Here is a 15,369-nt window from a genome sequence, read left to right on the forward strand (position 1 = left end):
CTCCACGGCCCCGGGAGTCCTCTCCAGTGGGGGCACCACCGCCGCCTCCGCGGGCTGCCTCCGGCCTGCCGGGGCCCTCTGCCTCTGCAGGCGGCCCGCCGGGCTCCAGCGCGGCCCGAAGGCTCTGGCGCCGGCGGTGAGGGGCCGGATCGGACCGCATCGGGCCGGATCGCATCGGGCCGCTCGCGCGCAACCGCCCGCGCGCGCGGCGCCAGAGCAACGGCCGGGCCGCCGCCTTACAGCTCCTGCCCGAAATCAAGATGGCGACGCGAGAACTCGCCAGCACGAGGCCACTCTACCCTCCCGCGCCTGCCTCTATGACTGGCGGCGGGCGCGGTCACGTGACGCTTTCAACCGCGCTGCGCGGGACCTGCGCCGGGAGAGAGCGAGGCCGCGGCGGGGAGGCGCGGGCGATCAGGTGACCCCCGCCCTCGGTTGGGGGGGGGGGGGGGCGCTCGCGCGCGCGCGCGCGCCCGTCCGCCAACGGCCCCAACGGCCGTCCCCTCAGCGGGGTGCCCGCAGCGGGCCGGCGGACGGGACGGGACGGGACGGGCAAGGCGAGCCGAGCCGAGCCGTATCCCCGAGGGCGGCGTGCCCGGGGGCTGCGGGACCCCGGCAGCCGAGCGGAGAGGCGGCCGCGGAGGCCGGGGTACGGTGCTGGGCGGCCCGCGCCCGGGCGCCTCCAGCCCACCGCCACCGCCGCTGCGGGGAGGCGCCTTCAGGGCCTGCGAGCGGCCGCCCCGGCCCCGGCCTCGGCGGTGCGGCGGCCCCTTGGGGCGCCCTGGGCTGTGTATTGGCAGCTGTTAGCAGCGGTCCGCGAGGAAGCCGTGTGCAGCCGAATAAAAACTGACGTTGCTTTTCTTCTGCCTCCTACACGTTCATGCCTGGTCGTTCTTCCTTTGTTGGCTTTTAAGCAAGCTTGTCCTTTTGATCTGAACGCTGGGAACACGGGCAGGAGCATGTGGGAGGCTTAAAAATTCAGGACTTCTGTTTAATTCCCAAATGCATAATGATAGCAAGACTTCTTATGCTGGGATTTATAGGTTGACCTACAAGCCTGTGAAGAGCCTTCATTCTTCCTAGGGAACAAGCCCGTTAGTTACAGCAAAGATCGTTAGGGAGGGATGCTTTTACAAGTCATAAAACTGCCCGGTACAACAGTTAGGATTATTTCATTGCCAGTGCCAGAAAAATGTTAATTGCTGTCTCTAGTATGTAAAGACATCTGTTATTTAAGCAAATTACTTTTGAAAATCGCATTAAAATTAAGCAGTGAAGTGCTCCAAGATATATATCATGCTGAAATGGTATCTAGTGTTTTTATGGAATTTGCTTCAGGTGCTTTATAATAAGTATTGGCAAATTCTCTCAAGTCCTTGTGAGATAAGTAGCTGAGTATTATCATTGTTGTTACAGTAGGGGAAATAGAGGCAGTGGAAATAGATAATTTACCAAACTTACTCAGCTAGTATTTTAGGCCTAGGATTATAGCTCAAGATAAATTAAGTAGCAGCCTTTTACCCTGTTTGGGTCTCAGATGCTTTGCCCTTGACCATGTGCCAAAAGCATGCAGCAGCAGCAACAGGGAAATCCAACACTTGTTTTCTTGTCTGTCTTTTTAAAGCAACCAGAAACAAGTTCTATTTCACAGCCATAATGACACCACAGATTCTTCTGGAAGACAGTAGTTATGCTCAGGGACCTTTCAAGCCATACTACAGAAATTATATACGTTGAAAAAAATCCCAACGTGACAGTAAATTCTAAGGCTAACAAGTATGATGTTCTGGTGTTCAAGTTAGCCTTTTATATAGTACCTTTTATTCTGAAGGACGAAATGGTATCCTTTGCATTAGGGAAAACTGTCACAAGTGACATGAATGATGGCATATGGACACCAGCATACAAAGACAGAGTCTGTTGTGCTCCTTGTCTCGCTGATTTTGCCTTTATTTCCCATGCAGGACTCCCTAATTCTTGACTTGGGCTGAACAGTCATAGGCTGTTGATTCTACTACAGTTACCAAAGTGATTTGCAAACACTGGTCATGAGCTGAGTCCTTATACAGGCAACGCTTTCTCTCAGGTAAGAGTCCAATGTCAGCAGAGCACTCTATCTTGAGCTATAATCCTAGACCGCAAATATTGGCTGAGTAGCTTTGGGAAGCGCAGGCATCCAGCCCAGCCATCAGAGGGGAGGGAAAATTCTGGCTGTTGACGTTAGTGTTAATTGTAATCTAGTGGAAGAGACTAAGTTGCTAACAAAAGCCTTATTTTAATGTTATAGCATTAACCAGTCAACTGTGCTATGTGCTCAGTGAACTCAGCCCGCTCTCCTATAGCGACCACACCACAGAAGTCCTTCCAGGGACTTCTTTAGCAACCAAAACAAAAAACAGAAGCACTGAAATTAAGTCTGCAAGGTGTTATTTATCTTGGAAAGTTTTCCTTTAAGTCAGCAAAGTTTCCAAAAATAAAATAGTTTGGTACTTGTAGTGAAAATTCCTTTTGGAGAAAAGACTTGTGTCTGTTGTTGCATTTTAGCTAAACAGTAGTGATTGAAAAGCTTCCTTTTTGAATAAATAACTATAGAAGTGGATAGAAAAAGAAAACACAGCTGTTCCTTCAGTGCCTGTAGGCAGAATAATCTTTGCCACACAAACCCCTCCCCTCAGTTGGAGTCTCATTTTGCTTTCTTCATCTGGGGACAGGCTTTTTTAGTCCTCTTTCACAAAGCAGCAAGTTTGTTCCTTATCTTCTCTGGCTGGTCTTGGCAGCAAGTTTGTGGGACTGAATTAGGAGGCAGATGAAAAAGAGGTTTGAAAGTACTTCCAGGGGAAAGAAGCAATAGGAACCTTATCACTGACATCTGGAGGTGAAGTGGAATAAAGCTACAGCTCTCTCTCTCTCATGCAGGTCAGACTATTGCTTTATATATTGTATACATGGTATATATTGTTTATATAGCAGAGATTTCCTCGGAAGTTGTGTTTCACAGGGTGAGCTGAGAGCTGCATATATCCCAGGGGTCCAGTCCTCCCTGAGTGCACTCACACACACACTTGCTCCCACACATGCTGCTGCAAGAGAAATTCTCCATCCTTTCTCGAACAAGTTCTCAGAGAGGGCACAGTGAACCATCTCTGTCCCATTACTTACCCATTTAAGAATTATTATTGAAACTTGGGCTAAAAGAGCCTTCTAAAGTTGTTTTGGTCAGTCTCTCTGCCAGACAGCCAGATCAGTTTTACCTAAAGTTTCTCTAACCTGTTCTGAATATTTCCAAAGTCTACAATATGCATCTCCTTCCACTTACGCAAACCTCAGCTCAATTGGTAGGCAAATTTATGCTCTCATAAAAGCTGATATACATCTGAATGACAGTTCCTCTTAGCTGAGAAACAGTTTTCCTAAATTGCTCTCCTCAAGTCTGTCTTGTTAATATAAAGTCCAGGGCACAATCAATCATCACCATCCCATCACATTGACCATTTAAGAATGATTACTGAAAATTGGGCTGAAAGAGCCTTCAGAAATGATCTAGCCATACGCAAACATGTCAGATTTTCACCCAGTTTTGAGGAAAGGCAGATTCATATGCCTTGTACAAAAAGAAGCCAGCATTTCTGGAATACAGAATGGCAAGATATTTCAGACACTGCAAGGGTAACTGTACTTTAGGGGGTGTTGTTCTGCAGCTGTTTTGCAAAAAACAAATTTGATATTAACTTAATACGAGGGAAAATCCAGGGAGATTGAGATTACGAGACACTCAGGACAGACAGTAGGATGGTATAGTCTATTGAGCTGCTGGCCAAAGTATCCAGTACAGAAAATGAATAATTTTCACATTCACATTTTGAGAACTGATACCACTCCTCTTTGCCTGAGGTGAGAAAATGAGGATGCCAGGCAATGTTGTGCAAATCAGGTAAACCCTCCTGTTATTACAAGCCAAGCTTGTCTCAATAAGATGGCTTATAGTGCTCCACCGGTGACTCTTTAATGATAAACTCCAGTGTTTAAAGACTGTCTGAAAAATTACAAGGATTTCCAATGGTTGGAGGTCTCTTGTTCTGACAGTGCAAAGTTTTAAGACTCTGAGAACAGAGCAACAGGAATAATATGTCTTCCTACATGTTTAAGAAAAATAAAGTTATATTCTGTGCAGAACGCTAAACAGAGTCTCGCTTATAATGACAAGAAATAGAGAAGGACTTTCATAGACAGGGTTGAATCAGCTGACAGCTACCAAAGTGATCTTAATATCCACATTGAAATTATGGCTGGAAGTTTAAAACAATGATAGCACCTTTTCAGTACAATTGTGCTCTGGGGAAAGCGATTTCTTCTGCCTCTGAGTTTTATATCTTTCAGTGCGTTATAAATCACATCTCCACAAAACTAGGCACAAAGGATAAGCCCTTCTAGTAAATCTCTCCCTTAACTATCGCATGTCACACCTAGAAAAAATGTGTTTTTGAAGGTGTAATACATAACGTGTTTTGATGTCACGAGCTATGGAATTCTAAACTTGGATATGTGCAAAGAACATGCAGCAACATCCGTTTGTTCCTTGAAGAATCCATTTTAAAATGTTTGTCCATAGATTTTTAATCAGCTCTCTCTATTTCAAGAAAATACCCACCAAACCTGAAAGCCCAGGGGACCTTCAGGACTTATCTCCCACAAGCCTCGTTCAGCCAAGACTATAATGCATTATAGATCTTTGACATATAAAGTTTTGTAAGAATAGTCTGTTTACCAGGGGATAAAATCTTTCCTGCATGGCAATAAATGATGGAACACAGGTGTATTTGTCTCTCAGAAGGCTTGGTGCCTGCGGTCTTACAGGAGCACAGATGGGTTATCCAGGTACAAAGGTGATGGCTGACCCGTGAAGAAATACTGGATCGGCTAGCCTCTTTCTATTCTTTATTGTAAGATTGTGCTTTTGTCATTAAAAGGTTTCCTTTCTGCAAAGGCAGATTAAGGTGGCAGCTTGGTGTCTCTGGGTGTAAGCCTTAAATCTGAGTGTGCTGGTGGATGTATTTGTGTGAGCTGCCAGAGAAAATTTATACCCAATGAGTAAAACCTAGTGCCTTCTTTCCTCTCGTAGACACAAGGAAATAGCTTTTGTTCAGATAGCAGCATGGTAACTCTGTGGGAAAATGTTTGAAGTAATTTCAAACCAGGATTCCTGGTGGTGGTTAGAGGTTGAGGAAGTGGATTGGAAATGACCAGTTAATAACTGACCGTAGCGACAATATTTCTGTTGCCAATTTATTTTTTTCCTAAATTTCTTTTGTTCCAGTCTGACTTGCCTGCCAGTGTCTTTGCTTAAGGAGATGAGTGACTTTGCCCATTTTGTTGATCAGAATAAATTACTAGCAGCTAATTTAGAGTGCTCACAAAAGTGCCTTTGACATGGTAAATTGTGCTCTCGTTATTATATAGTTGTCTCTCCCAGAATATTGGCCTGCTTCAGGGAAACGGACAAAATCTTGCAGATTTCCAGTTCCCAGGATATCATGAGGACTCTGAGTAAGAAGGAAATAAGCATTCTTCTCCATTGTAGCAACTGCAGAAAGAACATTTTGACTGCTATGGTTCGATCTTCTGTCCCTAACTTCTTTAAAAAGAAAATAATTTTTCTTCTGAAACCTGCAAGTTCAGGGGTTTGGTGGTGGCGAGTATTCACAGAAGCTTAAAGTGGGGGAAAACTGGCTACTTAGGACAGTCGTCTTGCCAACAGTGAGAATCAGAATCTTATCACTGGATTTGCAATGTCTGAAGTAGAAGCTCACCTTTTTCTGCACATCTTGCAAAGAGAACAAAGGTAAACTTGTTTCTACCACATTACTAGAGAGATGACATTACTAGAGTCATTTAAAACAACAAACAGGCAGCCAGAAGGTGTTTTTACACATAGTGATTTTTACTACCAGCTTCCACACTTCTGGGCCATCATATCTGCAAAAGTGAGAAAAATGCCAGCAAAGGATCCTCCTGAGGCTGAAAAACAAAAGGAGCAGCACAGTGGTCAGGAGTTCACTTGAGGGCTTGGTTTTTGCATGCAGAGCTCATACTTAAGAGTGTTTGGGCTGTTGGTTTCCTCTAGTGCTCTGAAATGGGAATTTCCTCATTGAAATTATAGGAGGTAAAGAAACTTTTTAGCTTAAAAGTGAAACAGCAAACAAGTAGCCTTGTCTGATGGTGCCTTCTCCTGGCTGTTCTTGCAGATATGCTGGGTTCAAATACATCTGTTGGTCATCTCATATTATAGTGTTGATAACCGATTGTTCTTTGTCCCAAGTGAGAGCTAAATGTAAACAGGGTTGGTTTTCTTCTTTAGCTACTGGCTCTAGATGAGTGGGAGGGTCGATACTAATACATAGCTGCAGGACAGGTTAGGTGATTAGACGGCTTTTGTGTTTAGCTCTGATCATGGTGAAAACTGGGGTAGTTCTTCTGTCAGCATGTTTCACTTTTTGTGGCCAGCTGTTGTGATCGTCTTTGCTTATTTGTCTCCCTGCCTCAAGGGAGTGGTGCTGACACAGGGATACAGTAAAAGATGGTCCTTGAGGTCTGGCTGGCTTGGGTGTGCTCCTCTGGCCAGCCACAAACAGAGGAGTGCAGGCATGTTACTATGGACTTGCGATGGTAGCCAAGTGCCACGCAGAGTTTAATGGACTCTCAAGATACATCTGCTGACAGGCTGTTGGCTTTGGTTGTTCCTAGGCCCCTTAGGAGCCGTCTTGAATGTGATGGGGTGGTTCTGCTTATATCTTGCTAGCTATGGAAGTCTCATCTCAGGAAATCCTGAACCTTCTTGATTCCCATGGGAATCATTTCTCAGCAGCCCACAAGACTGCTTCACGTGAAGTCAGGGAGTTTTATGGTTAGGAGCAAGATGACATCTGCAGCCTGTAAGCTCTGCGGACGATGACCATGTCAGTTCTTGTAGATACAGGGCTAATTTTCTTCCTCAGGAAGAACTCAGGGCTTATACTGAGAGTTTGTCCACCTATCAGCTTTGTAGGCCCAAGGGGGAAGAAATAGTTAAGGGATGGCTTTTCTCCACCAGGTTCAGTCCAGGCCTGGTACTGATAGCTGAACAAGGGCTGTGGGCAGCCCCATTCTGCCATTGCTTGCGTAGGAGGTCTGTGATTCTTAGCACTCCTCTGAGAGTTTTGGGTTATCAAGCGCCCCTTGTTGCAGCTGCAGAATGGCTCATTTACTGAGCACAACAATGGGTTCCTGTTTGGGCGGGATTCCACTGGCAGTCCGTGCCTGACCTGGAGACCTTTGATATTTTGGCTGGCAGATTAGTTGTCTGTGCGCTGCTTGTATTTCCCTGTGAAATCCACTCTAGGTTGTCTTTTCTCCAAGGGACATTACCCTTCCTCCCCATTGTTTTTGAGTGCAGGCATCACCACACATGCTGTTAGCTGGAAGGTCCACTCTTTTCCACAGTGAGCATGCAAACCCACTACCCAACACTTGCTTGCTGGGCAGCACAGCATTCCAGCTCAGGAGGTGTCTCTGAAGCCCTGCAGTTGGACACGTCTGCATTTCCAGCTTTAGTTTATGCAACCCGGGGGGGTGGGGGGGTGGCGTTTTATATGTACAGTACAGCTGCATACAGTCAGTGTCAACATGAGCGGGACAGACCCAAGAGACTGGGTTGCTTTGGGCTGGTATTTCCTCATACTGCTGCATTTTGCAGATATCTTTGACCGCTTTTACCCAGGGATGACATGTCGGGTTGGAGGGGTTCATGAATTGTTCTGATGGAGAGCATACACTTGCCTATATCATGCATACCTTTTGATCATGTTGATCTTTTTCCTCTTATTTTTAAAGAAAAAGGTTTAGAGGGATATGGCGCTTGAAAGAATCATTCGAGACACACTGACACACTTCATCCAGTCCCACATCCCTGCTGCAGACCTCAGGTATGTCTAGATAGGAACATCCAAGATCATCATTTGAGCTTTAACTCTGTATTAATTGCCCCTCTGCACATTATGCTGAGCTCCAAATGGAACTTTGTATCTTTGCTGTCTTTTGTGTTGCTTTTCCTTAAGTCTGATTCAGGATGCACCCGGTCCAGTGTGAATGCTTGAGCAACCATCATTTAGCGTTACAATTTAGCAGAGGCGTTTCTTTGATGACCAAGATGATTAATTTCCTGTCTAATAGTACGCAGTAGAGTATGGAATTCCCTTCGCTCCACAGTGATCCCAAAAGGCTTTGTGAACAGCACAGTGCTACGTCAGGGCTCTCCCTATTGCAAACTCTGCCTGCAGGCAGAAATACAGTCACCTTGAGGTTGGAACACAGCAGCTGATTTTGCAGCTGGTGACAGCAGTGACACAAGTGTGAAACAGCAAGAAGAGAACACTGCATCCCATAGAAATTGCAAGTTGACAAGAGTATAATGACATCACCTGAAACATCAGTCAACACTGAAAAGTCAAAGTTTGAGCACTTACAATATTCCAGCTCAGTTGAAGTACCTCCAGTAACACAGCCTCTGGCCGCATGCTGGGGCATTCTGGCAGTGCTGCTCAGGAAGATGAAGGGATGTAGTATTTTTTGCAGTATCCTCTATTATCCCTAAATGTTTCCCACTCAGCCACTGACTACCTGCTACCTGGCTTTATTACAGAGATCCCTCCATAAGATAAGAGGCAGGCCACATAGGTTCTTCTGCTGCTCCATTTAGAAAGACACAAGATTAGAGGGAGGGGAGATGGAGAGAGAAAGAGAGAGACTGGGCCTGCTGACCCTGCTTCCATGTCCTATGTTCTCTCTGTCTCCAGTGGAATGGATGATGTTTTTTTCTCCTACATCACGGGTGTCCTGGAAGAACTGGGCTCACCAGAGTCCTCTGAAGAGACCTTTGACATGGACACCTTTGTGGAAATGATGGAGGCGTATATTCCTGGTTTTGCAGAAATCCACAGGTGTGTGAATGTGATTGTTTGGTATGTGCATGCCATGCTTTGGGGCCTAGACCTAAGGTCATCAATACCATAAATTTTTTTTACAGCCGTATCAGGATGCATTAGTACCAAACGTGTGCCATTTTGTTTAAGTCAGGCTTCACCTGGATACACAAATGCTAATCCCACTATTGTTTGCAAGTAGGTCCTGGGCCATCTGAAATGCCAGTTTGTGACGCTGGGCTTCACAGCAAGCCTTGTCTTTCTAGAAAGAGGTGGGCAAGTAGGATGGGATAGTGCTTCTGTTCCTCACACTAATTGCATAGTTTTTGCCTCTTGCAGTGGGGATGTTTGCGAAATGATGTTCTCTCTCTCAGAAAGGCTTGGTGAAGCTCGCACAAAAGGTGAGTTACACAGGGAATTTCAGCACAAGTATATTCTGCACCTGCTTTCAGTCTTAGTGTTTGGGGTTGAGCAAAGTCACAGAATAAAACACAATTTTGTTTGCAACGTTTAGGATCTTATAGGGTAGCCTGAATTGATTGGTTTTTTTTATACTATTCATTTAGGTTTTTGAGATCCACATATGGGAGGTTTACATCACATGGAATAGCATCCAAGACATACTGGGTGGGGGAAGAGGGTAAAATACACTTGACCAGATCTCCAAACATCTCTCAGAGCAGATCCAGCGTACTGAGGAAGAAATGGCAGGTACCAGGCTGCTGATCAAAATTCAGTGGGTTACTTCTGAAGGTGGGGATTTCTGCTGCCTCCGGTAGCCATATGCCTAAGGGACAGTATCACTGGGCAGCCTGTGTCAGGTGCGTTATCAAATAGAGAATCCAGCTGACACTGTGTATCACTTGTAGACTTTGAGCATCCTCCAAACTCACTTCCTGTTCACCCATGAATCCTGGCATTGATGTAGAGTCACTGGCGAGGTGCTCTGGCCTGCTGTATGCAGGATGGCAGAAGACTACACCGTCCTAGCAGTCCTTTCTAGCCTCAGTGTTCACAGATCAGCTGAACTTCTACATTAACCAGCCTCAAAGCTACTTCCCACAAGAGAAAAGATAGGTCAAGTGCCTGGGCATGAAACCTTTCAGGGCATACTAGTCTGGGTTTTGCTCATCTGGCAACATCACTGCTTTTTTATCAGGAGCCAGAAGGCTATACAGCGTAGAACAGACAGTCCTGTATTTTATCCTACTTATTGCTTTCTTGTACTTCACAAAACCTACTGCTCTGGTCCCCTGCATCTTACCCTTTGAGGATCCTGATGGATGGCCTGTGTGTGGAAGGACAGCACCGTCCCAGTTTACAGGTGACAGAACAGAGGTGAAATGATTCTCCTTAGAGTGACACAGAAAGAGCCTTTATCAGATCTGCAAAGAGAGATGAGTCAGAGTAACCAGATCACAGGATGTGCTGGGTCACACACAGCACAAGAACCACCATTGTGTATTCCCAAATTTAAAATCAAAACCACACCTGGTTCACAGTTAGAGCAAACACTAGAGAATTCTTAAAAACATGACAAAAAATGCCTTAAGTATCCACAATCAAGCATTGGAAATCCATAGAATTCACAGCTAGAATTCTTTTCGCAAGCAGCCCCTGGTAAGGCCTGGAAATGCAGAGCTGAGGCACTCCAGCATGTGTTAGTTCTGCCTTCCTGCAGGTCAGTGTGACTGGAGCTGCAGCTGTCCCCACTGAAGGCAGGAAGAGCAGTAGTGCTTTCCACTCTTGTCACTTAAGAAGGAATTTGCTTTGGCACATGACCCGCTAGCACTGTAATACTAACAGAAAGCCCAGACCTGCCTTTGTGGGGCTGCTCCTTAACAGATGTCACTATGTCTTTAAGAAAAACCTGGCCGAAAGGCTGTGGAGGGCAGGAGCGAAGCGACCTCTGAAGACCTGACCCAGGGCCAGGAGCCTGCAGGGGGAGCCTGCAACAGGAAGCAGCTGTGCACTTTGACGGAGGGAGCTGGGGCCCAGGTACGGCCACCCCACAGAGGAGCAGGAACACTGGGGGCAGGGTCACCCAGCACCAGGTTACCACCTAAGGGAACTTTCTGGCTCTGAAAGGTACTGCAGCATAGGCTGTGACACAGTATCACTGGTGTCTGTGATCTCCTCCATTATGTGGCCTCAACAGGTCTGTGTCAGTAACTGGAAAAAGAAAGTTAACCTCCTGCCAGAAGAGTATGAGCCATCACTCTGGCTCATCCTTCCAAGTCACTGAGGTAGTGGCTGGGGGGGGGGGGGGGAGCGCGTAATGAGAGCCTGTCCTAGGGCCCTCAGAGATCCAACAGCAGTGCAGTAAGGATGCCTCTGCAGCCCTAGCCAGGTGTCACCCCACTTGCACCATGTTCTCCCAGGTCACTCTACGGTTTGAGCTGGATCACTCCATTTCTCTCCCCAGCTATCAAGCAGTACCTGCACAAGAACTGGGCACGTTTGGGTATCAGTCCTGGAGACCTGAGTCCCACCCTCAAGCAGCCTCCACGCTGTGTATTTCCTGAGCCACACAGCACTGCATCATTGGCACAGTGGTCCTGATCTTGCAGCACCATTCAGCATGACCCATGCTAGAGGCATTGCTGCACTGGCCAGACCCCCCATCTCCTCCCCCTAAGCTCTGCTTGCCATTTCTCCAGTACAGATCTGTTCCTGCTCTACAGTCAGTCATTCGGTGTCCACGGGCGGGAGGGACTATTGCTGCACTTCCTTCTGAGGTAACCATAGGGCACTGTGCCTAGCTAAGCCTTCATTTCCTGTGCAAAGCACATATGCAAAGCACCTTGCAGGGAGAGAAAATGAAGCACTGGCACCACTGTGCCCAGAACGTTTGCTCCTGAGGAAGCAGGGCCACACAGATGAGCCAGGCCACAGAAGCCCTGCTCTTAAGGAAATACAGGGGGAAAAGATTAAGGACGAGCAGTGTTTTGTCCTGCCAAAGATGCAATCCCGTATCAGCTTCAGGAATGGGATTTACAGTCACACTTGTAAGAAGTGACAGCCTTCAGCTAAGTGTAAGGATGAAGGTGAATTTCCTGACTTTATGCAAAACCAGAGAGGCCCTTTTCAATAACCACCTCCCCACTACATCCTCAGCTTAGCCCATGTCTCTCTTACTCCAACTAGGAAGGTGGTGACTTGAAGGATGGGGTGGAGCTGCTACTGGAAATGTTCCCTGCCTGTACCATGGGCCAGGCGGAGAAGGCACTGTCCATGGCCTTGGGGAACTTGGAGGAGGCAGTGCAGTTAATTGTGGAAGAGAAGGTGGAAATTGGCACAGCAGGTGTGAGCGCAAAGGTATTGTACTCTGAACTAGGTGGAACCAGGCCAAAGAGCAGTGCGGGGCTCAGATACATATGGATATGCCAGTTGTCTACTGCAAGCTGAAACTTTGCCTATGGGAACTTTCCACACTCCCAGCAACGAGCCAGGAGGACCACCCAAAACACCACCCCCTCTCCCTCTCCTGGCTCGGTGGAGTACAGGCTGTGCCCATAGCTGAGCCAGCACCCCAGAGGAGCTGTGTGTCTGGCATCCCCCTTCCCATGTGGGTTGGCAATGCTGTGTCAGCAACTGGATTCAGCTGAGCTAGCAGGGGAGCTGTACACCCCAAGTGTTTTGCTGCTCATGCACCTGCTTTGTCTCCTCCCAGGAACTGGCACGGCCCCGCAGAACACCCAATCACGAGGAACTAAAACAGGTTATCTTGCAGAAGTAAGTACCAAGCAGCAAGGATTCCCTTATAGCCTTATTCTGTTTGCAATAAAGGAGGATGCAGCAGGTCAGAGCAGATGACCAAGGCCAGAATGACAGCGTGGTCTATAAAGAGCTTGGGCTGCATGATGCTTCGGATAGATGCCATGAGGCCAATTTGGGTGTGGCTGAAACGTGAGCATAAGAATAATCAGTGGATGGGAAAACAGGTTTGGATCTCCCCGATTCTTTTAGAGCTCTGGTATACAAGCAAGTTCCCTGCATCAGCTGGGGCACAGCACTTGGCTGTTTGTGAGACTTCAACCTGCTACAGATGTACAGTAAGTTACAGTATTGTCAGCTGAGATCCCAGTTAAAGGTTCAAGGCACAAACATCAGGCTGCAAGCTCAGGTAACACATGGTGACTTGTGGAACTACAGCAGCTCATTCATATCAGTCCTTGGAGACAGTCCAAAGAAGGCTAAAGATTTGTTTAAGGGACTGTCTGTACAGCAGCACTGGGAAGATTAAATCTCAGTCACTGAAGGTGTGAATTCAATGCATTTAAAGAATCCTTTCTGAAATCCCCCTATAGACTTCTTGGGAATGAAGATGGCTTTAGATTGGTTTAGCTTTATTCACTTCCAAATGCACTTTAATTCTCAGTAGGAGAACACACACTGTGGTTTAATCGATCTGCTTTAAGATCTCAGCTTTCATGAGTGTCCTGTGGGCATGCAGACTCCACATGTCTATCCAGCCACATCTTTTCCACCACTTTACATCCTCCCCAGTGACAGAAAAAACAGCTGATGGTCTAGGGAAGATAAAGCAAGGCAGAATGGCATCCAGACTGAATTAACAATCCCTGTCCATGCCTGTCTTATGTGCAGGCTTGCTCCAGAGGAGCACATAAGAGAACAAGAAGTGCCACCTGCCAGTTATGTTTCTGGGAACTTCACTTTAATGACATTTTTGGCAACATCCTGTACTTTAAACATCACACAGAGATCAGAGCACCGTAGTTGAATATACGCAGGAGCAACTATAATTACTGAGGAAAAAGTCATGGTCAGCTGCACCCTATTAAACCAGCTACAAAGTCTCAAGAGCAGTAACTCAGCAGTACAGCAAGCAAATATTTGGGCCCTGATTTGTCAGTCACATAGGGAATGAGGTGATGCTTTTATGAAGTTGCTTCCAACTCAAATCCTAGTACTTTCCTAGTCAAGTAGTACATGGAGCTTTAAAGGCATACCATCTCCTCAGGGCAGAAGCTGCCAGCTAAGCCCCGTGCAGTGTGGATCTGACCTTTGTCTCCTTCAGCTGCCATCACTGAGGCTGAAAAGGAGCAAAGCTGCCCGGATAACAGACCGGACCTCAGCACCCCTCTTCATTCAACAGGGGCTATCTACATTGTCTCAGCAGCCTGAGTTTTTGATACTATTCACACATGTCCAAGGATGCTACTCCAGGAGAATCCTTCTGGATTCTTACTAGAAGGATGGCACAATCCTTTCCCATTTCATACGGAGAGAAACTTTTAAGTGCTTCTAGCTGCAATCTAGGCAAGTAGTGCACATTGCACAACTACAAACCAGCCAGGGGAGAGAAGACATAGGCTCTGAGCAGCTCTAGGCAATGCATGTTGCAGTGTTTGCTAAATGCTTCTTGTGTTTCAGATACATGATGGTGGATAGTGCAGAAGATCAGAAAACACATCGGCCAGCTCCACCAAAAGAGGTGAGAAGAGCAGGCCCAGTTCACCAGCATTTTGAAAGTCCTTTGGCTACATGGTCTAAAAAGCTGACTAAGCCAAAAAAGCAGAAGGGCAATTGCAAGGAAGGAACATTCACAGGGCTACTAGTCAGCAAAAAAGGAAAGATTAGTTTAGCTAGGAGGTGCTGCAAGGTCTGTCAGTACTTAACCACTGCTGACTAGCATGGCTCCTGTCCCCTCCCCACCAGACAGCTTCCCTCCCATTTTTGACCTAGACTCCCAGCAAACAGGATGGGTAAATTAGCCCATCCCAGTCTGGCTGGCTACCCCAGCCAGCCCGTGCTTGTGCCTGTCCCTTCCCTTTTCCCAGCAGTGTGGCTGTCCACTTAGTGTCAATGTCTTTCTTCTCCAGGCTCCCAAGAAGCTGATCCGTTATATCGATAACCAGGTGGTGACTACAAAGGGAGAGAGGTACAAAGACATAAAGAAGCCAGAGAGCGAGGAGATGAAGAGGACTTACATCAGCCTCAAACCAGCCAGGAAGTACAAGTTCCACTGACAGCCAGTCTCTCCTGCTCTTCAGCCTCTGCCTCACTAGCTCGGGCATGGAAGGATGGACATGTGGCACTAGAGATGAGAGGATACTCTTCCACCCTCCACTAACTGGAACTAACCTGGGAGCCAGGACACTGCTTTCAGTTTCCCCAACTAACTGAGTTGGCAAGGAGGAGCCTTCTCTCTTTGTGTAGCTCTCCCTCCACCCTAGGGGTGCACCAGCTGTCCGGGTCATGGGCATTCTCTGTTATTCCTTGCATGGGACATTTTTAGATCTAAGATGTGGCTTGTGCTTTTGCAGCAAGCTTCTTACAAGTCTGTGTGCACTGTTGCTTTAAACTGAGTGCCAGTGTTAATAAAGATCATGCTAGTTGGTGTGTAGTTCAGCTGGAGAGTGCACGTGCTTTATAGACACTGCCTCCAACC

The 15,369-nt window shown here is 47.0% G+C and overlaps 1 protein-coding gene across 11 annotated transcripts; it reads left to right on the top strand.

The window, feature by feature from the left end:
* Window positions 1-19: 19 nt before the first annotated feature.
* On the top strand, window positions 20-15,329 carry CUEDC2 (CUE domain containing 2). Of its 11 annotated transcripts, XM_068950302.1 has the most exons (11): window positions 310-418; window positions 1,965-2,086; window positions 7,867-7,958; window positions 8,829-8,972; window positions 9,294-9,355; window positions 10,819-10,952; window positions 11,615-11,692; window positions 12,102-12,272; window positions 12,628-12,689; window positions 14,352-14,412; window positions 14,801-15,329. In XM_068950302.1, the coding sequence occupies exons 3-11, from the start codon at window positions 7,885-7,887 to the stop codon at window positions 14,945-14,947; spliced, it is 933 nt and encodes a 310-aa protein (XP_068806403.1). In that variant the 5' UTR covers window positions 310-418; window positions 1,965-2,086; window positions 7,867-7,884; the 3' UTR covers window positions 14,948-15,329. The 11 variants fall into 11 exon arrangements, with proteins under 11 accessions (XP_068806410.1, XP_068806409.1, XP_068806403.1 ...); XM_068950308.1 differs by lacking the exon at window positions 11,615-11,692 and having other exon boundaries at window positions 177-418; XM_068950299.1 differs by lacking the exon at window positions 14,801-15,329 and having other exon boundaries at window positions 14,352-14,610.
* The last annotated feature ends 40 nt before the right edge of the window (window positions 15,330-15,369 follow it).

This window comes from Struthio camelus, chromosome 7 (genome assembly GCF_040807025.1).
Source record: "Struthio camelus isolate bStrCam1 chromosome 7, bStrCam1.hap1, whole genome shotgun sequence".
Lineage (NCBI taxonomy): Eukaryota > Metazoa > Chordata > Aves > Struthioniformes > Struthionidae > Struthio > Struthio camelus.